Source organism: Rhamphochromis sp. 'chilingali' (genome assembly GCF_963969265.1).
Source record: "Rhamphochromis sp. 'chilingali' genome assembly, chromosome: 22".
NCBI lineage: Eukaryota > Metazoa > Chordata > Actinopteri > Cichliformes > Cichlidae > Rhamphochromis > Rhamphochromis sp. 'chilingali'.
In genome coordinates this window covers 8,101,117-8,124,668 of record NC_137950.1, presented here as the reverse complement: position 1 = coordinate 8,124,668, position 23,552 = coordinate 8,101,117, and the positions used below count along the sequence as shown (strand labels likewise).

General features: G+C 40.9%; 1 protein-coding gene across 10 annotated transcripts in view; it reads right to left on the bottom strand.

Annotated features, from left to right (window-relative positions):
- The window catches only part of cacna1g (calcium channel, voltage-dependent, T type, alpha 1G subunit), a 332,915-nt gene that overhangs the window by 79,783 nt on the left and 229,580 nt on the right, over positions 1-23,552 (bottom strand). For 7 of the 10 annotated variants that reach the window (XM_080872626.1, XM_080872635.1, XM_080872629.1 and 4 more), the window contains 6 exons: positions 15,771-15,864; positions 14,682-14,863; positions 13,277-13,615; positions 12,958-13,137; positions 12,483-12,583; positions 5,108-5,231 (listed from right to left, as the gene is read on the bottom strand). In XM_080872626.1, coding sequence (XP_080728752.1) covers positions 5,108-5,231; positions 12,483-12,583; positions 12,958-13,137; positions 13,277-13,615; positions 14,682-14,863; positions 15,771-15,864 — 1,020 coding nt within the window. The remainder of the gene's footprint in view (positions 1-5,107; positions 5,232-12,482; positions 12,584-12,957; positions 13,138-13,276; positions 13,616-14,681; positions 14,864-15,770; positions 15,865-23,552) is intronic. The other 3 variants (XM_080872628.1, XM_080872633.1, XM_080872634.1) reach the window with 1 other exon arrangement.

Genomic DNA, 23,552 nt, shown 5'->3' with positions numbered 1-23,552 from the left:
TGAAGGTCTTTCACAGTTTTCTTTGGACATTGGCTGCTTTTTCACTCAGTTTTAGTCAGGTCCTTTTACCTCATTTTCAATAATGTTTTGTTTTATTGTGTTTGTTTGTCAAGCCACTTAAACTGACCTACGAATCATTCAATCACAAAGGTGGAATTTTGAGAATAAACTACTAGCATGTTAAAAAAAAAATTATTGGTTCTAAAAACACGTCATATATTACAAAAATAAGCTGTTTCTAGCGATTTCACTAGGAACAGTATTATACTGCAAAGCATATTTTCAGTATAATGTACATTATACTGCACACTGAGCTTTTAACTGCTGACAAATCACACTGTCAGCACTTCACTGTAAGTTAACTGTGAAATTTCTCACAGTGAAACACACACTGCTTGTGTTGAGAAACAACAATTAAAGGCTGAAATTGGCACTTCACCAATTAAACAAGCATGTTGCATCAGATGCTTTATTTTTTCATGAGAGAGTCATTTTCAAAAACAAGCACCATTAATTAGTTGTGTGTATGCACACAATTCAACACCATATCTCCATCTATACACAATCATATCATTGCGCTCCCATGCTCCCCTGTTGCCTGAAGCAGTATCTCTCAGTAGTTTAGTGTGTGCGCATGCAGGAGAGGATGGGAGCCTATTTACTGAGCTAAACAAGGACTGAGGAGAGAAAACAAGCACGAATAAGATCCTTTCACTGAGTGCTTGTTTACCCTGCATCCCCTCTGTCTGAGGAGACATGACCCTGTCCTGCCACTGAATGTACATGTGTGCGTGTGAGCGTGTGTGTGGGTTTAGGTGGCTCTCTTTCCCACGGCCTCCAACTACCATCACACATACTCAGTGGAACGCAAAGTTATGCACACACGTATAAACAGAGATGGCAGTCCTGTGGCGATTTTTTTGAAGTCTCTGAGAACGTCAGGCATGACATCACTGGGAATGCTGTCGTAGCGAGGGTTTATAAATTCCAGTCTTGACATTAGCCATTCCTGTTCTCTGTAAACAAGTGTTCATACCTCCATTCATTACAAAGCAACAGAAATTTTGATGTTAAATTTTAAAGTGTGCGTCACTAACTAAGCTGCAAAAAGTGCAATTTGTTCTCGGTCTAATGTTCAGTTCACTTTTATTTATATAAGATCAAATCAGAGCTACAGTCGCCTAAAGGCTCCTTGTATTGAAAGGTAAAGACCCAACAATAATACAGAGAAAATCCCCACAATCTCACAAACCTTATGAACATGCACTTGGCGACAGTGGGAAGGAAAAACTTCCTTTTAACAGGAAGAAACATTACATAATATATCTCACTTAGCCAAGCACCTTTTTAATGTCTTTTATCTAAGGGGTTTTCACAGTTGCTGTGTTTAGTTTGTTTAAATCAAACTCTGGTTCGTTTTTTCCTTTTGTTGTGGTTCGTTTGTGCAGATGTGAACACAGTAATCACGCTCGGGTGCAGACCAAAAATAACAAACTGGAGGCGGTGGTCACAGCACGTTTTCAAATTAACTCCATAGCAGCTCATTCATGGTGTAAACAGGTGACCAGACCCCGATCTGAACAAACTACCAGGTTCAGTTTACTAGTTTGTTTAAAAAGTCCCATAGCCACGGATACTGTGTGTTCTGGGATGCAGCAAGTTAGTATAAATTTCCTCTGTGTGAAAACAAACCAAATCACTGGAAAAAGTTAAAGTTTACAAACTCATCAACTGATTTGGGCCAGAGTAAACGAGCTACAGGTGTGAAAACGCCGTAACATTCACACACATTTACACTCCAATGAATACATCAGATGTGTCTGGCCAGATTGGCCAGATGTTTCTAGCCAAAAAGCGGACATAAAGCATAAAGTCGTCCACTATTCTGGACCACAGTATGTGAACTATAGGTGTTTAATGCCCTAAACACACATTTTTAAGAACCCTGTAGAAGAAGAAAGAGCCAACATTTTGTAACTTTTAGTAAAAAATGCAGGTTGCTGCCCACTGTAGATACCAGAAATACAATGGTAATAAATTTGGTGACTGCCAGAGGTGAATTAAATTAGCTAATAAAGCTTGTTTTTGTTAGATACTTTGACTGAGTTAATATTGGGCTACCTTTTAAGTGTTGCAGAGCGTTAATTGCCCTGATGCATGCTCTCAATCACTGAGAAAGGAAATCCCAGAAAGTTGATTCTGTTCATTAGGATTTAGCATTTTCAGTGGGAGAAAACATTTTGTTGTTCATTCAAGGGCCTTCTTCGGTCTGAAGAAGAGACAGCTAAATGTACAGGGTGGGCCATTTATATGGATACACCGTAATAACATGGGAATGGTTGGTGATATTAAAGTCCTGTTTGTGGCACATTAGTATATGTGAGGGGGCAAACTCCTCAAGATGGGTGGTGACCATGGTGGCCAAGAGGGTCATGTGACACATCAAACTTATTGGTAATGTCACAAGAAAAACAATGGTGTGCTTGGTTTCAACATCTGAAAGAATAAAGTTATGTTGAAACCAAGCACACCATTGTTTTTCTTGTGACATTACCAATAAGTTTGATGTGTCACATGACCCTCTTGGCCACCATGGTCACCACCCATCTTGAGGAGTTTGCCCCCTCACATATACTAATGTGCCACAAACAAGACTTTAATATCACCAACCATATAGCAAGCTAAATAAAGATATACAGGCAGGCTAAATATAGTGTACTAGCTGCAATACTGCAATTAACCAGTGTCATTTTAGCTAGCTAAATGGCAAAAAAAAAGATGAGTCATCTTTCATTTCATTTGATCATATCATCAAAAAAGATGAGGCAATAAACTTTTGTCTATGTATATTCTCTGGGTCTATTTCTCTATATCTTGGATATATTTTTAGCCTAAGGCAGGACAGTGACAGGAATCCGGGCACCCTCAATAGGAGTAAAGCACCTCCCTGTTGCTTCTTAACCTTCATCTCCGGTGGTGGTGGTGCTGTTATTCGCAGTTCAACACCTGGAATCTTGTTTGCCTGACCACAAGTCTGGTCGCCCCAGGAATCAGACCCAGTTTGAAGTAATGCTAAATATAGTGGCAAAAGCCAGCTATGACCTAGAGGTACTTTGCTTAGCCATATGCCAGTAAAAGCAAAACCCATTACTAAACACTTTCAGTAGGTGATTTACACTGGAAGCCCTTTAGAGGTTCAGTGCCTTTCTTTTCTTTAAAGGAACTCAGTATCATTAGTTATATAATGAACACCGTGTAGTCATGCACATAAAAAAATAAATCTTTCATCACATCCTGTGTAGAGCACCACTTCTATCTTAATTCTGTACTTCTTAAAGGTTTTTGTGGCTGTGTAGTTCATTAAACATACAGCCCAGGGAATATGAGAAGTGTCACAAATGTGGTATTGTCATAGTTTAAAAAAAAAACCCAGACAAATTAATTCAGGCTACATTTTGCATATACTTCACAGAAATTAACTGTTTATAGTCATTTACACCTGTTTATACTGTAAAGAACTAGATATGTATTTTCCCAGCAACATACTGTTGTTGTACTTTTCAGAGGGGCTGCTGTAAAAGTGCTGAAACACAATGTGGATCAATCTGCCTGTGCTGAGAAACAGCAACCAAAGGCAGAAACTGGCATTTCTCTTTGTGTCTAGCGGCACTTCTATTCTAAAGTGGTCTGGAGCGATGACGCGGCCCCTGAAAACTTCGATGGATCGTACATTATCCTGTTCACGCTGATATAATTCAGTTTAGAGCTTTAGACAGTGATGCATTGTCCCCTAGCTCAATTAGAAATAATAAATCATAATAGGTGCTATAATCATCCTCAATCATTTCCACTGAGCTACAGGACGACAGTATCCAGGCAACACACAGCACCAAACCAAAACAGTAATGGACCGCAAGCCAAATGCAATGCGAGTGACATAACTTCCAGGACAATAAGCTAATTATGTAGCGTGCATTCCACGCTAAAATGTTGCGACTGAGACGCTTTATCTCTGACATTTCTATTTAAAGTAAATTACATGTGTTGTCAAGTTGGCGCAGTGGGGTGATGTAGAGCAGGTACTTTCAAAGAGTAGCAGAGTGATAAAATATACATGTTTGGATGTTATAAGCCGATTCACAGTCGGCTTCATTAATTCAAAACAACCCGCAAAGACAAACAAATGGCATCATGCAATGACCACCCAGGCGAATGAGGTCTGTAGCAGTAAGCATCGCAGCTCGCAACTGTAATGACTGCTCATTCACTTGTTTGAGGCTGCTTTCTGCGTCATACATTTCCATCTCATTTCAATAACGACCTCTGGGTGCAGGCCGGACACGGCGGCCACGGCAGGAAGCTGGCGAAATATATGTGCATCTGAAAATACTGCTCTCTGATGTGAATCCTAGAGCGGCTGCTGCGCTGGATTTCGCAGACGTGAGAGGGGAGAAATCAATGCTTGTGTATGTGTGCGCGTTCCTTCTGCCTTGATGAGAACGGGCGGCCTGTGGAGGCAGCCTCCATTTGTTAAACATCTCCTTTCCTGGACATTAGCCACGTACACCAGCCCACGGATAATTGAATCAATTACAACAGTGCTGTCTCCTCCGTGTTTCAGTCGCAAAACAAGCAAAACGCCACGTTCCAGCGAGACTGAACTGCAATTAGGCCGATCCGCGGAACACCTCGCCCAGCGAAGGAAAAAAAAATAAAAAAAACCAAACAGTGATAATTATTGTGTTTATGCATGGAACTTCTGGGCCCGGTTCTGCTGTTATTGCTGGAAAGGACACAGAGTTAGGTGTGTTTTTGTGTTGCTGCAAGGCATCCTGCCAGTCCTCTGTTTGAAGGGAATGGCACATTAGCGAAAGAGGTGATGGTGTTGATGATGTAGTGCAGTAGGTACAGGGGTATAGCACACACTGCTGGCTTGCAGTCAAACAGGAGTGGTTCCCTGTTAACACTATGCTCCACTCCATTTCTCTGCACAGAGAAAACTACACACCTGATTCTTTCCAGGCGTTCGTGTTTGTCTGAGCAGAGGTTGGAATTCCCTTTTGTCTTCCTTTATCTACCTACCTACCTGACATGTTGTGACACTTACAGCGCTTTTGGAGTCGATTCGAGGCCTCTCCATGGCGATGGTGATGCAGTTGAGGAAGATAATGACCAGCACGATGTGGTCAAACATCTTGTGGGTGATGATCTTATTGCACAGGATCCGGAACCTTACAAATAAAAGGCAAAAAGCAAAGAATGGACATTTCTGTGAGAGAGGAAATAGGCTTGGCATATACAGAAAAACTGTCCTATGTTCCTTAACAGGACATTTCCTCCAATCCATCCACACTACAGCCACTGTCACATGACTGCCTTAAACACTACCTTAAGGCAGTGTCTGCTTCCTTTCTCCTCTAAGCCTGCAAACGAGCACAGTGCCCTCTGTCCACCACCAGTAGGTGAAGCATCTTGCCTAAGAACGCAACGACTGAGACTGTCCGAGCCGGGGCGCGAACCGGCAACCTTCCGATTACAAGACGAACTGCCAACTCTTGAGCCACAATGTGCACAGTGCTTCGGAGGTAGACAAACCCGCTATATCTAACTGTGGACACACGGCAATCAACATAAGGATAAGAACAATAATACATTTAAAAATAATAATAAATAATACAGTTTAAAAAATGTGTAAGCATTACAGAAATACTTAGACAAACGCAGCAACTTAAGCAACCAGGCATGGCTGCTCTCTCAACTATATCAGCAACTGGAATTACAGCAACATCTGCAACTAACCAACCTGTACTGCATTTAGAGCCAAAGATAGAAACCAAACATAGCAGCTCACACTGCAGTCCCAAAAACTTAACCGGCTACTGCAACTGCAACAAAACCTGTACAAAAAAAACACCAAAATGTGGCAACGCCTTTAAATACTGAAGCAATTCAATTTACTTTATTACCTGCAACCAACAATACCTACTATGAAACTAACCACCAACTGGAATTACTGTAATAGAAATGCAATTTACAATTCCACCTGTGCAAGGAAAAAAAGTGTTAAAATTACAGCAACACCTTAAACCAAACACAAACATCTCATGGAAAAAAAATCATCCATTGCAACTACGGCAACAAAAGATGGCAATCCAAGAAACTTACCCAGCTATGGGAACTATGGCAAAACCTTTAACAGTATGTTGCAAATCCTGCAAATACAAATTCCATCAACAGTAAACCAACTGCAGGAATTACAGCAACACCAATAACTAATCACAGTGACTAATCAAAGTAAATCAGTTACTAAAATTACAGCAACACCTCCTGCAACTAAACTACCAACACAAAACAAAAAATATAGCAGTACCTGCAACCTACAACACCAACTCAGCAACTACACCAGCTGCTGCTAATCTTGCAACTAAGATATCTATTGATACTGCAGTGGCACATGAAAAAACAGCAGCCTTAACAACTTAAACAGGTAGTATAAATACAGTACCCATCACAGCGGATAGCCGCCCCTCCCTGAGCCTGGTTCTGCTGGAGGTTTCTTCCTGTTAAAAGGGGTTTTTTCCTTCCCACTATTGCCAAAGTGCCTGCTCATAAGGGGTCATATGATTGTTGGGTTTTTACTGTATTTACAGTACAATATAAAGCGCCTTATGGCGATTGCTGCTGTTATTTGGTGCTGTATAAATAAAATGTAAAATAAAAACAAAAACACATTGACTTCTGGAACAAACCAGCAACTAAATCAGCCTCTTCAGCAACAGAAACAGTTTTCAGTAAATAAGCAAAGACTGCAGCGTCATACGTTAGCTATTACAGATATATCAAAGTGCATGTAGCGTTGTTATTGTAGTCAGCTGGACTTTGATTTTATTTAATAGCTGAGCTGATGAGATTTTGGATCATTGACTTTGTAAGAGTGTGTCACATTTTACAAGCATTTCAAGTGTGTTTCGTCTGGGAAACCCTCAGATGTACAAACACTGGAGCAAAATGTGCAGTGTTTCCTCTGAGCTGCACTGGCGTAGACATTTAAAGCGCCACGAAATGGTTCTACTCATGCTAGTGGAGGCGTGTTCCATAAAACCTGGAATAATACTATGTGCCGCACAAGGGCATTCATAAGAAATGAACAATCTCATTTAATTTAAGAGCGCTTGTCTCGCGTACAGTAACTCTGTAATGAAGAGCTGTAGATTTAGGAGTCATTAATTATGCCTTGCTTTCATTACACAACATGAAAAGGTTCTCGTGGCTTTCGGTTTGTGACAGCAGGGAGAAAGAGGGAACGCTTGTCATGTATGGCAGCAGGGATTAAACTGTGCATCAAATCCACTTTGATGCCTCGTATCAGCAGAAGTGTACAGCAGAGGACAATATTGTGAGGCTCAGATCTGGATTTCAGGCTCTATTTGGCAATACAAGCATCGCTGTGTCGACACTTGCTGCATTTGTGTGGCACGTGTGTATGCGAGTGTGTTATTCATTGTCGTACAGGCTGTGGTATTTCATATCTGTGTGCAAGAGGCTTAATGATAAAGAGTTTGTGTGTTTTCCTAAAGTGGCGTAGCAGCTCCTCCTCTGATGTTAGAAGAGCTCATTCTCTGGATGTGAACTTTCATGTCAAAGTCAAATAACCTCCTCTTCTTCAAAATGCACACTAAAAATAGGGGGGGAAAACAAAAAAAACCTGCCACTACAAGATGAAGTGGAAAATGCTCCGTTCGAAACACTCGCTGACATCTTGGTGTTTCGACGCGAGCTTGAAGCTTTGCCCTGAGATGATATTTACTGACCTTTTGAGTTTTCTAGCATCAGAACTTTTAAATGACAGCTGACATCATTGACTTATTCATTGCGGTTAGTTTTAGCTTTTCAAATGTCACAAAGAGCATCTGAAAACTCCTCTCTTGTATAAAGCTTTGAAAGTCCTTTTCTTAATCCTCTGAAACTGCTGATGGTTCTGTAGACTGGCCACCATTGTTAATTAGAATGTTAACATGATTTATTACTCCAACTTGTGGTACAAACTGGTTTTCAGGTTCAGCTTCCAGGTTCAGCTTTAGTTGATATCTCATCAACACAGTACAGTGGTCCCTCATTTATCGCAGTAGTTAGGTTCTAAAAATAACCCGCGAAGTAGCCAACTTTATTTTTTTACAATTATTATAGATGTTTTATGGCTGTAAAACCCCTCACTACACACTTTTTTCTGACAGGCTCAAACATTTCCACACTTTTCTCTCTTGTTTAAACACTCTCAAAGTTCAAAACTAGAAAAATAAGTCCAGTATTACAGAATGAAACCAAAGGCACCCGCGGTTGCCTTTGATGGTGCAAAACATTTCGTCGACATTTTTTGCATTTGTTTGAGAAAACTTACGAACATACAGTACGACACTACAGAGTCACACTGCTGAACACTTTCTGTATTGTACAGGAGACACGACATGAGATTGATTGACAATGGTCTACAGCCAATCAGTACGCAGAACAAAATGGGCTGTAAAAAAAAAAGAAAAGAAAGAATTTCAGCAAAACAGCGAGACCGCGAAAGGTGAACCGTGTTATAGCGAGGGACCACTGTAAATACAGTCAAGTGGGGTGTGTGACTGAGTAGTTTGCAGAACCACCTAGCACTGATAACCTGAAGTAACCTTTATATGTATGACATTAACAGTCTGTCATGTCATTGTGGAAGGATTCTTCTTTACATTGTTGCTTCATTTCACTTTTCTTCATTTGCAGGCATTTGTGCAGTTATGCCCTTAAGATCCTGACACAGTATTTCTGTGTGTTTGACGTCTGGGCTTTGACTGGGTCGTTGCATGAGCTCATTTCAGACTAGTTTTAGCTGTCAGAACCATGACCTCACATTTCACTGTGGAATACTTTGCTACTCAGAGGAGTTCTTGGTTCACTCAGTGACTACAAGGCATCCAGGTCCCATGTATGCAAAGCAAGCCCAAATCATCACCCCTCCACCACTGTGCTTGACACTCATTGGGTGTTCAATTAGTTTGTGCATTATGACCAAAAATCCCCACTTTGGTCTCATCTGTCCAAAGGACATTGTTCCAGACACTTCAGATAGAAATGTAGCGGGTCGGCGCTGGCATGGAAGTGACTGGCATGGAAGTTTACAGCACAGGGTTAAGAAGGGGTTACGTCATATGTTATGATGTAGATTTCCTGCTGCACTATAATTCAGGCATTTCCTAAGCAGCACGTGGCTGCTACCGTAAGTCCCGGACTACAGAGTGCACCTGATTAAAAGCTGCATGCTCTAATTTTAGAAAGAAAATCAATTTTGTACTTGTACAGGCCGCACCGGATTTTAAGCCGTATGCGTTTTACTCGTAATATGAGATATTTACACAGAAATATTACACGTGAAGATTTTTAACGTTTAATTTAATCTGTAAGGTAACATAAACATGGTAACATAAACATACAAAAATACATACTGCAAATGCTTTTTTTCCTCGAACAGCGCCTGTAACACGGCTACCTTTAAGTATACGTACGTATCAGTAACACACAAATTACGTTGCTTATGTTTTTTTTACGGAACAGTGCACAAACAAGATAACGTCTCTTAACAACCGGTAAAAATATATACCGTATATATACTACTTATCAATTTTATTGGTCTACTGTTACCAAGAATTGTTTTTGGCTGCATGAAAAAAAAATGCATTCGCCGCACAGGGTTTATGCTCTGCTTCTGCGTGAAGTCCAGTTCACCATTAACTTTTTATAATTATCTGAACCGTGAACCGTTTTTTCCCACACTGTGTTCACAGTGTGGGAAAAAGGTAGTGGCTTATGACCCGAAAACTACGGTACTTAACTTCTTAATTTCTGTGGAAAGAGTAAGGGCTTCCTTAGTTTCTCCCTGTGAAAACCTTTTTCACATGACTATTATGTTTTGGACATAAACTCACAGTTCTCTCACATTCTGCTCACACCTTCAAAATTCATATTTTTCAGCATACTTGTAAATTTTGTCAATTGAGTGTTTTGTTCGTGCCCTTTTTGCAAATTGCACTCACTTCTCATAATTCCCCTGCCACTTTAACAGTGTAGGTGGTAGACTGTCTGGTCCGCTTGCATCCTCTGCCTTAATTTTTCATGACCTCTTTGTAGCTAAAAAAGACAAAATCCACTTATACTAATTACTCAGTTCTTCTTGTGTGCATTCCAAAGAATCCATAAACCGCATCCCTTCCTGTGTGCTGGATGATTGCCTTCCTGGAAAGAGCTGACGGATGCTGGGAACAGTTAACATTTTCTTCAACCTGCACGGGTACATATTTCCTGATAGTGGAAAGCGGCAACATACACACATAAAAAAAACGAGCCACACATCATTGCTTTCACTATTTAAAGGAATTTTAAAACCCGCTCCCTGCTTCCTGTTTCTTCTATTGTTGCCTGTATCTCACTATCTGCTGACGTGTCAGTTCTCCCACAAAGTGCAGCCTTCTTTTGGGTTTAATCACAGTCTGTACGGGGTACCGCATGGGCCCTGCACATCTCTGGTCCACATGTTGACAGACCACTGTTCTTTCTTACCGCGAACATGTCTAATCGCTGTGACTGTACCTCAGTCTGCCTGCACAGCTGGCCCACTCCTCCACTCATTAAAAACTTCCCCTGCAGTAATCATCAGTAGCGGCAGTAACAACAGCGTAGCACAAAAGGCAGGTTGAGGTGAACTCGGGTCCATGTGAAAGCTGCTGGAGTTTGGCCTCCCGCCGTGCTGCTGTCTCTTGATGTGATTGTGAGCACAGGCAGGCGTCTGCAGTGGTTCAAGGCCAGAATGGGCGCCACGCTGAGCCTATGTCCTCGGTGTCACTCTCAACGATAGCCAGCTCTCGCAGCCTGCTGTGACTGAAAGCCAGCTAGAAGTCCAGTTTGAGTCAAGCTCCTTCAGTTTTCTTACTACTCCAACAGGAGCAGAATACATGGAGCTTTTCTTATTAACCTTTTCTAAATTATAAGTTATGACCAACAGAGAGGAGAACCAGCCACAGTTTTTAGACTCGCATATGCACTGTAGCTCTCCAACACTGAACAGATGGGAAATTATCTCTAATAATATGGACGTACACTTGATTTTGATCTTAATTTAAAGCATATGATAAAGTGTTTTGTTTAAATAATGTATCAGTCAGTATAACTTGAGTTTAGGATCAACTGTTGTTCACTTTATGAAGAAAGCAAGAAATACCAGAATTTTCTGCATAGTAAATCTGCTCCCTTAAAGCCCTGTGCCTGAATTATACTTGGTTACATTCACACAAATTAGCTCAAATAAAATAATTATGTGTATTTTTTGTCATTTTAAATGTTAGTGAGCCAAGTGGATCAAATTCCAATACAAAAAGAGCTATTTGACTCGTCGGTAACAAAAAAAGTCCAAAGATTTCAGGTGGAAAAAAAACCTTTGGATAAATGTGGATCATTTGAGGCATAAATTGCTGCAAAGTAATTAAAATGCTACGTCAAAATCAGTGCACAACCCCGTGGTGTTAAAGCTGGCACACTGTTAAAATACAGCAACGATTTCAGTCAGAGCCAAACAAACACAGCCCCCTGATACCACTGCAGGAAAAAACACAAAATACACATACCATATAAATACACAAGCTGAAACCAGTAACCATGAGTATGATATATAGATATTATTTAAAATCTTTTTGAGTTTACTGAGTCTTTAACACTCCCCTTATGCTTCCAAATTCATCATTAAATTAAAACCATCACAGCAAAAGATTAAAGCATCTTCTGAGTTGAATTGGCTAAAATACAGCTCCTGTCATGGCGGGTTGTTCTGGGATGTTTAATTAGCATGTTGTTGTGGCTGGGGCAGCAGGCTGGGGGCCAGGGTGTTGCTTAGTGTTGCCTTCGCAGCCGCATCTTCTGAACAGACAGCAGAGACGCTCGGATCAAAGCTCCAGAAGGGGAGGAGGAGTGAGGAAAGAGGGGGCGAAGTAGAAGGGGAGGGAAGCGACAGATTCAGCACGTGGCCAAGATAACATGCAGCACTCAGAGGGAGAAACTCCCTTCCTCCCTCTGCTCCCGCTTACTCACCCCCTGACATGGCAGAAATGTGCAGATAAAAGAGACTTCTGAAGCGAGAATGTAGGACGGAAGAGGCGCTGATATCGGCAGAGGGGAAAAAATGCTGATGCGGTCGCAGTGCGGTTAAAAAACTCTTTGCCATTTTAGTCAGCATCATGGGATGTCAGTCAGACGCAATGGTAAGACTTGTTTCAATCTTTTTTTTTGGTACGCTGATGGCTGCGACAGTAGAAAGCTGCTTATAAGCATCTTCCTTTTGGAACAACAGCGTTCTGTGCCCAGGATGAGTATGTAAAAAAGATAGTTTTATGGCAGAAAAACAAGAGGGCAGGCCAAAGATCTATAAGTGTGGAGGTGATCGGAGATGTGAACATTACCTTGACTCTGAAGGGAAGAGGTAGAGCGACCAGGTATCTCTCTGCTTACACCACGCCGGCTGTTTTTTCTCCAGCCAGCGGAACAACCTGGCAAAACGACCCTGCACGGAGTAAAAAGTGCACAGTGCATTTATTATTCATCTGCACACAACTTCCTGTTGCATATAGTGAGCCACAAGCCCGTTCAAGAATTTCTGAAATATATATGCTTAAAACCCTGTTTGGTTTATATGTATCACAGACAGCAATGGAATAAACAGGGTTCAGTGAAATAGGCAAGAATTAGAAAGACATGCAATATATGCAAATTTATTTGAAGACTTTTAACATGCTTAACCGATCAATAATCAGTTTGGCCTTTGCTTAAAATTCTAATAAACTTTTTTAGCCTAATTGCTAACCTTATACAATTATCTGGCCTTAGACCTGCAAGAAAACCAGTCATAAGAACAAGCCCACTTGGACGGTGACTGACCAGGTTCACCTCCTCCTCTGCGTTCTCGTCTTCGGTGTTCTCTTCCAGCGAGACGTGTGTGGGACCCAGGACTGATGGAGATCCCTTTCCGTTGCAGTCATTGTGTTCTGGGGGCCGCAAATGGCTCAGGGAGGGGGGTCTGGAGCTGTGCATGCTTGCTGAGCGGTACCGGTAGGGTACCTACATGAGGTGAAAAAAAATGTAAATAAAAAACTATGGAAACTAATTTTAAGTTACGACTCCCAGTCAGGTGTCATACTGTCCATGAATCTTAACAATTAGTACGAGGTTTAAACTGATAACTGTTAGAGGGGTCTACCTGGAGTAAAGCATCAGGTGGCAAATCCATTGAGCTCCGAGTCTCCACTGACTCCATCCTCCTGTGCCTGGGCCCTCTCTGCGATTGGGACATGGAGTCCGTCCTGGCCAGTGATGCGTCATCTTCCTCCATCAGTCCACCACCTCCTTCTCCTCCGCCCTCCCCGTCTTCTGAACTTGAGCCACCCTCCCCCGACAGAAGCGACCGTCGCTCCCCGGACTGCCTCTTCTGGCGTTTGTATGATGGAGCACGACCCAGGCTGTTCCAACTGGATCTGCGGCTTGTCCGGCCACTACCGGAGCTCCATGGGGCATAAGGGGAAGAGCTCCGGACACTGGTCTGGAGCAGGAGGGTTGCAACAAACGGGAGGAGGGTAAAAAAAAGTCACAAGTGTAACTGCATAGTGCAGTTTTAATTTTGTGGCTTAGTGCTTTGGTTATGCAAATAAAGCCAGCTGAATACAACCGACGAGGCTTTGCGTGAGGTGAATTTAAGTGAGATTCATGCTGACAGATAGATAGGAGCAAATGTAGGTATCAACATAATCTGTCAGTCTTTCATCGTTGTCATCAGTTTGTCAAATAAAGAGCAGCAGTGGTACCAATAAGTTGACTGTGAGACTGGTGCACTTTATTAATCATCATCAATCATTATGACCCCACACATCATTAGAGCATACAATGTTTTTAGACGCACATTCTGGGGGAAACAGCTGTCAGGAAAGGGGTAAATTCTGGCATTTATCACACAACACATGTGATATTGATAGCTATGTGACAACTTGGAACTGGATTATTACCCAGCAGTAACTTCCAAAAGGTTTAAAAAGGAAGCCAAAATGAACGTAGGGTGGTATCAAAAATTAAACTTCCTCTAACGGCCACTAGGGGCTCACCTCAACCCCACCAAACTGTCAAATGCCATAGACTTTTAATGAGCATGTTTTAACACTGGCACAAAAATCGGGGCTAGTGTGTATAGCTAAATTATGCCTTCAAGCAACATACTGGGGGCATTGATGTTGCCTTTTTTTTTTGCTAGCTAGTAACAAAGTCTAGCATGTTGCTGACCAAGCCAACTAGCTTTTAACAAGTACATAGTATAGTTTTGAGTCAATTTAAATAAATTCAGTTTCATTAGCTTTGTGCCAAATCACAACAACAGTCAGCAGTAGGTTAATATTGTAAGGTAAAGACTGTACACTAATACAGAGAAACCCAACAATCAAATGTTAAGTTCTTAGCACTGGCTAGCTACTTAAACTATGTTTCTAAATAGCAGTCCACAAGCCAAAGGGTGATGTCAAAGTAGCTACATCCATGTTTTAAATACAGTCCATGGTTATTACATGAAAATTGGCATGCCCTTTTGTTTGTACATGAGAATATTAAATAAATACACAAACCGGTGATTTCTCATAGCAGGCTGGGTCTACAGAACTGCTGCTGCCTCGACGAGTCTCATAACCCGGGTTGGATTCACCTCCCACGGGCAACTTTGGTACGGGCATGGGGGTGGCAGCAGTGTGGGTAATTAGCGGTGGAGTCAGGTTAGACTTCAGGTCCACATGACCATTTGCAGGCACTACTAGTGGAAGAAAAGTGAATGAAAAAAGAGGACAAAAACAACACTTTACAGTGGTGAAATTGATAAACTGAATAAAGACATGAGAAAAAGCAGGAATAAGGGAAAATGTGGTACACCCTCAGTCATACAGTGACTATAAAAAACAACAAATATATGCCTCTTACTGTTATTGAGCAACATGAATATTTCAAGAGGGCATTAATCTTATGGGATGCGTAGGAGAGAATATTATGTTTGGCAGCAACACAAATGCATGACGTGCAGGGGAATGCAATTTTAATAACGCTAATTCCTCCATCTTCGAAACTTTATCCGAGGCCTAGAAGATGTTAGGCTCTTCCAGCTAAGTAAGCAGTTTTACACAGAGCATTTGAAGGGGCTGAAGGGGAGATGATACAGTACATCTGGGAATTGTACTCTATACATATAGTAGTGTATCCACTGGGCTTTTCAGTCTTTGCCAACACTTATTAGAGGGGATGGTATGAGGAATTATGAATGAGGCCACTCTGCCGACTTGATGTTGTGTAGAGAGATAGCCGGGCACGTGCCCACCGAGAGTGGTCGGAAGCGGGAGAAGAGAATGACAATAGGAGGTTACAGACTACAGAAGCCTGAGGAATGTTTTCACAGGGTACTTTTTAAATGCCTGAGGCCTAACTTACTGCTGTTTCACAAACTTTTACGTGCAATTTTTAAAGAATTGCAACAGTGTGCAATCCACAGGAGTCTAGCAAAGATAGGAGAGGGGAAAATGCAAACACAGATGGCGGATGTTTAAACAAATGTTCGTAATAGGGGCTTTAAATGAATCCCACAGGCTTGAACTGAATTGTTCCCGTTGAGCTAAAATCAATATATGTAGTCTATGTACATGCTGTATGAACAGCAGATGGACATGCCTCACCTGCAGAGGCCGATAAATCCTTCTTGCTGCCGTTGACGTCCTCCATGCTTCGTGCAAAGGAATCAATCTCTGAGCATGATTTAGAAGCATCATCCTTGGCACACAAAAAAAGCACACATAAAAAGTGTTACAGAAAAAAAAACCCCAAAACATCTGTGAAATTATCTGGGGGGATTTTTGCAAGATTTAAGAGAAAGCAGGTGGGTTGACGTTGCCTCTAAACACAGATTGCTGCTCAGCTACCTCTACTTTCTGCTTAACGTCAGTTCTGGTTCAGACCTGACTGCGGATCAGTCAGTAGAAGCAACCTCTCTTTGTAAGCAGGTGGGTGGGGGTGTGGTCTTCATGCTCCCGGAGACGGGCGCTCACAGGTAACAGGTGGGGAAGGTCATTGGAGTAAAGCGTTGCCATGCAAGGAGAAGTGATAGAGTTCAAAGAGAAACCACACTGAAAAACTGAAAGTTAAACAGTAACATGAAGCTTTTTTTGTCTTTAGGAGAACCTGGCCCGAATATGAGTTCAAAACTTTGGAGTTGCTGTGACTCATTAACAGCTAAGAGCTTCAGTGTGGTTGCTGGTTCTACGGTTTTCACAAGTACATACAAATACGCAAAATTCCATAAAACATACTCCACTGTAGCATCTCTATAAGTCACTAAAACAGTTTGACTTTTATCAGAACAGCCGAAGAGATTTGGTCTTCTTTTGTTCTCCATCATTCTTCATTTACAGTCTTTGAAGTTGTCCTTTGTCTTTCACCGACTTTTCACGAGCTCCTATAATTACTCTCTTCTAGCCTCTGCCACATGCTGCTTCCTATTTACAAATCCGCTGCAGTTGAACCTCAGCGTCCCTGTTTGTATTTGTTGCGCTACACCAGAGCCCAAAGACTCCATTAATATGTGTGAGGGTGCCAGGTGGATGCTGGATTAATAGAATGCCGACCCAGTGAGTCAGACCTCTGTGGTAGCAAAGTGAATAAACTGTGTGCAGAAAAGCCTCAGGACCTAATCACCATGCACCTCCTTTTGAACTAACAAATTACTTTCCTGATACTTCCCATGAGTATTGGAAAGAAACAAAGGAGGAATGGATATATTGCACATCGTATTTGTTTACTGCGGGAGTGTTGGGTATGCTATCTTTGAGAGACCAATTTGCATTTAATTCTGCAGTTAAATCTACTATTTTGTACCCCAGACCTATCTCCCTTAAACTCTAAAGGATGGGGAAAATACGTTAAGAGAGTCAAGGGCTACTGCAGTCTTCTGTTGTTACCTTGCTCATCACGTTCCTGCATCTAGAGTGCTTCATTTGTTGTCTCGCAGAAAGAAACGTGAAGCTGAAGATATGTGGTAGTTACAGTAGCAGTAATTTCTAAAAACAGATATCAACATATCACGATAGAATTTATGCACCTACTGGGTACAGTGACTTCCTCTCACAGTCCAGTCACATGGATTTTAGTTTAACTTATGATTCTAAATTAACCCTAGGTGTCAGCGTGGGGATGAATGGTTCTCCATCTACGCGTTAACCCAGTGATGGACTGACAACCTTTCCAGGGTTTACCCCAACTGTTGCCATCTGCTGCACTGCAACCCTATTTTTGAATAAGTGGTTATGACAATGAATGGATGGATGGAAACTTCTGCAGTGGTCCTACTAGCGTTAACCGATAATGGCTTTGGCTTTACCCAGGTGAATAGCCACTTCAAAAAACAGGATAAAACTGTCATTGTTTTATTAGCTTTTTACTTTAATATCTGTGTTAAACGCCAGACAGCTATCACAGGTTAGAAGTAGTAGTAGTAAAAGTCAGAACAGTAAGTAATCCTTCTTTATTTTATTTCAAGGGTCCAGTTTGGAACATTATCGTTTTCCATTCTTCCTCTAAAACATATTATTCATAGATTTGGGTTATCTGCCACTTGTACCTTCCTGTTAGACCCAAAGTCAAACAATGATTTGATCAAAACATGATTTTTTTTTTCATGTCTGAATTGCTCCTTCAACCTTACAGAAGCTTTTGTTATTGGGTGCTGGCTGATCAAGTCAATCAACTGATCAAGTCAGTCTACTAGTTTTTTTCAAAGGAGAAGGTGACCAGTTGCAAGAAATCGTAGCAATTAGTTTTAAGGTAAGCGATATTGTGAACACCTCAGTCACCTTCAAGTTATAAAGAACCCAGCTGCAAGCCTTTTAAGTAGACCCAGGATGTCTGTCTACATTTACTGAGTAGAGCAAAAAAACAAGATGTTAAAAATTACATTTAAGGCTTGACCTTGACTTCAGTAGTTTATAGGGTGTTACAAAGTAATAGTAGTAAGTAATGTTTCTGTATTTAATTTCAAGGGTCCAGTTTGCAAACTGTTACGTTATTGTTTTACATTCTCATTAACTGTTATGGACAACGGAGTAGTAGGGAACAAAATGGTGGGGTTTCAATATTATTGAATATTTTGAGAATAAAGTCAAAATTTTGACATTAAACTTTTTGTTTCAACTAACAAGTGCTTCAGCTGGTATACTCTGTACAGCAGTGTTTCCCAAACTTTTGGAGCCACGGCACATATTTCACATTAGAAAAATCACACGGCACACCACCAAACAAAAATGTCACAAATAGCATATTGATCATTTTTCCCCCACGCACCAGGTATAGCAGAATTGGTTCAGTTTGTCCCCAGTATAGCTTTTTTTTGCTTTTTTTCTGAACACTACTCGTACTGCGGCCTTCATCTGGGTTGGAATTTTTCTCCAGGACCCAGGTCAGATTGTTTACTTTTTCTTTTCAAATATTTATCTATTGCTATTACGCGCTGCGTTTTCTCACTCACAGCATGACTATTATGTAATTTCTTCTTGGTGTTTTACTGGCAGTTGGCAACCCATTTCATTACAGCAGGTAGTTGTACTGCCCTCTAGTGGTAGAGAATGTAATTGTTCTGCCCGTTACTCACGCTGGTGCTCCGAGTACTAATCAGGTGAAACCAGATAATCTTCCACGGCACACCTGATCATTTTTCGCGGCACATAGAGAGTGGTTGGGAAACACTGCTCTACAAAATGACTTGTGTAGATGAGTTAACAAAACAACTTGATCAGCTGGCCTGTTATTGCTGTAATAAACCATACCCCTCTTTACTGCACAAGAGTGTAACCATTGATATCCTTGCATCTGTCCATTGCCAGCTATTTCTTTTTGCGTAATCCGGCTAGCTCTTCCAACTCTTCCAGGTTTGTGTAGTTTTTCCTTCTGACCACATGCAGCTTTCACCATCCTCATACCTAACTGTACTTACCCATATGGAAAAGCAATAGTAAAGACTTCTAAAAGACTTGCATAAGATGTGGCCTACTTCATATAGTGAATCATATAAGGCTTATATGATTTACTCATGAAAGTGGCCACTTTCTCATTACTTTCATATATTGTTTTAGTAAGTATCCCTCTGGACCCAGTGGAGGTGGTGAGTGACAGGAGAATGGCGGCTAAGCTGTCATCCCTGTTGGACAACGTCTCCCACCCCATGCAGCAGACTGTGACAGCACTGAGCAGCTCCTTCAGTGGGAGACTGCGGCACCCACGGTGTGGGACGGAGAGATTTCGCAGGTCTTTCCTCCCCACTGCTGTCAGACTCCATAATAAAGACTTTAACTGAACAAACACACACATCCACACATGTGCAATAACACTAAGTGCAATAATCCTTTCTGGCATCGTTGTATTTTTACTCAGTTGTATATAGCATTCGTATTCTATTTTTATCTTATTGTATATTTTTATTCTATTTTATTCTACTGTATATAGTATATTATTTTATTCTATTCTGTACAGCTGTGTACTGTATTTATTCTTATTGTATTCTAATTTTTGCGTCATAACTTTTGCACTGTCCACTTCCTGCTGTGACAAAACAAATTTCCCACGTGTGGGACTAATAAAGGTTATCTTATCTTATCTTATCTTATCTTATCTTATCCAAAACATACAAGTTTTATTTATATAATTTTTAAAGGGATCTTATATCTGTTTTCACTCTTGTTTTACACAAGACAGATACAAACTTTATAAGATTTATATATATCTTTTCCATATGGGTAACTCATCTACAGAAGACCTTTTATAGTGGGTATAGTGGTCATGACTTGAAACGACACAAATTTAATTTCCACGTATTGACTTCAAAATGTAAAGATTAAAAATGGGCTTTAAAATAGTATTTCTCAACGTAGTATTTCCACTTTATTCTTAAATGAACAATAATAATGAAAAGAATCCTTTTTTTTTTAAGGTGGCCCAATACTCCTTCATAAAAAAGTCCCTCCAACCTAATTCCAGTGAAACAGAAATCTAGCACATCTACTGTTTTTGTTATTTTTTGTTTTTTAATAATTAGTTTTAAGGATCTTCCTACATTTTGGCCATTTCTGACCTTCTAAAGATAACATCTTGTAATTTTGATACAAGTGACTTCTGTCGGTTACTAAGTCCTGCCTTAAAGCCTTTTCGTTCAGAGTTTGATGCTAAACTGTTCTGATTAGTTGGTCTGAATATGAATATTTTGCCTTGTATGAACCAGTAGTTTTGTTTTTTAGAGCAAAGAGACCGAGGCTAACATTTGTTTAGCACTGCTCTCGAAAAATGTCTGAACAGAAGCGTTAAACCGCAGACAAATTGTCACACATCCACCAACACACAGACGTACCGCTAAACCAAACACAGAGCCAACACCCACAACAATTTATCACCACACATAAATTTACAAAAGAAAAAAAAATCTGTTTTAACCACTGCAGGAGCTTGTTTCCCACAGGGCTCATCAAACCACATGCAATCAATCAGAAGGGACAGCTGTGATTGGACAAAGCCAGTGGACCGTCAGCACTAAAAGATGGTGTGTGCGCAGTGTGCAGTATTATCTTCTCTCTGTGTATCTCACAGGTAAGAAGTACGTGTGCTACTGGTCTTGGCTTCTGTTCTTGGCGAGCAGTTTTAAGGTAGGAGCTTGTACCTGCAGTCTCTGTTCAGTGTAGAGGTCAATATGGCAGAGTGTCTAGATGTTTACTCACAGAAAAAGGGAAGCCAAGGGTTTTGTTGTATTGGCTTTAAGGTAGAAGTAAATGAGCAGACCTGGCAGGTCCAGGTAAAGAGAAATGTCTGCTTTCCAAGGCACAAAAACGAAAAGATGACCTAAAGGAATCGACCGCAGCATTTAAAGAAAAAAGCTCAGCAGTTTACGCATTAACAGAAACATCAACATTTGGGGCGACCGTGGCTCAGGGGGTTGGGAAGCGTATCTGTAACCGGAAGGTTGCCGGTTTGATCCCAGGGCTCTCTGTCCTTGTCGTTGTGTCGTTGGGCAAGACACTTTACCCTTTAGGCTCTGGGGCGATATGGCAGCCTCGCTTCTGTCAGTCTGCCCCAGGGCAGCTGTGGCTACAACCGTAGCTTGCCTCCACCAGTGTGTGAATGTGAGAGTGAATGAATAGTGGCATTGTAAAGCGCTTTGGGTGCCTTGAAAAGCGCTATATAAATCCAATCCATTATTATTATCCACGACTCCTACACTGCACAGGTGCAACATTTCTCCATGCGAAGAACTGAATCAAACAGTGCAAAGTATGTGTGATTAAATACCCTCCCATTTCATTTAGAGGCCAGGTTTGCATATAAAATCAAATAGAAGATATCTAGAAGGCATGGATAGACATAAATTTTGTTACTGGCAGAAAACACAGTGAGGTCAACAAGATGCATCTTTGCAAGTTTTTCCTGTTTTGTTTTGCACTGATCCTCAGGCTTTAATCTTGTATGATTTCATCACCCTCCAGAGATGAAAGAGTGAGACTATAGAAAAATAACTCTAAAAGATCTTGGTGAGCTCTGATGGAACATTTGCTTTGATTTCTCCTGGAACATATCATACAGATCATTCTGGTGCTTTACAGTGAAATATGTTGTCTTCCATGTACTAATTTTCTGTTATGTGCCATCTTTCTAGCATATTCCTATACGGCAGGTACTTCAATAGTTTTGTTATGTAATAACCTAAAAATGCCATCCAAATGTTACTTGTTTTTACAGCAGCAAACATTACTTGAAGAGCAACATTAGTCTGATCTAATCACTGTGTTGCAGCAGCATGACCTTTGATTTATCTACAGGTGGCACTAGCAGGTCAATACAGACAGAGTAACTTAAAAAGGGCAGTCCTCCCTACACGTGTCAAAAGAGCAAGATCTGGACAATGCTAATCTTCAGATTGTCATCTATCTGGATCCTGTAGATAGAAAATTTTGAAAATGTTTAAATTTTCATTAAAATAGCTAACGCTATTACTTAGCAACTGGCTGATTGCAGGTTTAATTCTTGGCTGTGCTCTTTTGGCATGTTGGTGCCGTCTGTGCATCTGGTATTCTAACCAAGAATTACACAATGAAGGTTTCATTGGGGATAAGAAAAGGGGAATAAAAGCTTTAAACCAAAGCGGGGGGGTGGGGGGGGTGGACTCGAGGGAAATCCCTGGTCCTGAAATTGGTTGTTTGGATAGGTTGTTTACACTCTGCCACCCCAATTTGGGCACGGTGGTGGGAGCAGGAGATGGGCCAGACCAGGTCTGCTGCTGATAGCCGGACAATAATAGACACCGGCAGCACACGGGAGATCTCAATTATGTTGCTTCAAAAAGGGTGTAAATGGGAAACGGAGGGTGGCTGTTGATAGGAGGAAGTGGAGTAATTGTTTACGCGTATGTGTGTGTTTGTGTGTGTGCACGTGTCCACAAAATTTGTAGCCTACCACAGCTGTACATCACACAGAATCAGATTTGCCGTTGCCTATGTATACTGTCCTGTAACACCAAAACACTACTCACATCTATGGAAGAATAAGCTAGTGAAATAAAAGTAATTTAAAAAAGTATATTTATGTTATGCATGACTTTAAAAGTCTGTTTTTTTATTGGCAGCCTGTTGAAAACCACATTTATTTTAACAAGTTTGTAATTAAAATCCTTAAACTAAATGCTAACATCTACAAATTTAGCTGAGAATTCAGGTCAATTGTTTTTCTATTATTAATTTTAATTGAGATATTTCCTCCTCAAATATTTTTTTGCAATCAGTATTTATATTTTCAGCCAATTTATATTTTCTAAGTGGTCAGTCCACCAGTTAGACAGGAAACAGAAGTAAACATTACTTTGTGAAAAAGCATGGTGACCAAACAATGACTCAACATAAAGTCAAAAGAAAAAACAAACATAATAGCTCATCAGGTTCATGATCCACCAGAGAAACAACCATGCATTCTATCTCAGGTCACCAAATGCTGAATGCTGTGGTTGCAAAAAGACTTCTGGTCCTAAATAATGGATCTTGTGTAAGCACTTTTCTGCTTTACTGCTCAGCCACTTATTCTGGGTCATACTGATTAAAAAATCAAGTCTTTTTTTGTAAATCTTGGCCACACCATGTCTCAAAATGAACATGCATGGCAAATGTGCTGTCAATCATCAGTCATTAGCATGTGGTTGAGCAGCCAGAACCACTGCTTGTTGTCACAGTAGTGCAGATAGTGAAGTTGGAAACACTCATCTCGGGTAATGGCTGACATAACGGTAGCTACCTCCATCTTTTATACTGTCTATGGCGAAAACCTGTTAGGTGATTGCTGCTTGACTCAAATCAGACCAATATTCAACGAGGTGTTATGAGTATTGTGAAAATATTAAAGTGCCCATAAATAGCAAACATGACCAAGGCCTTGAGTAAAAT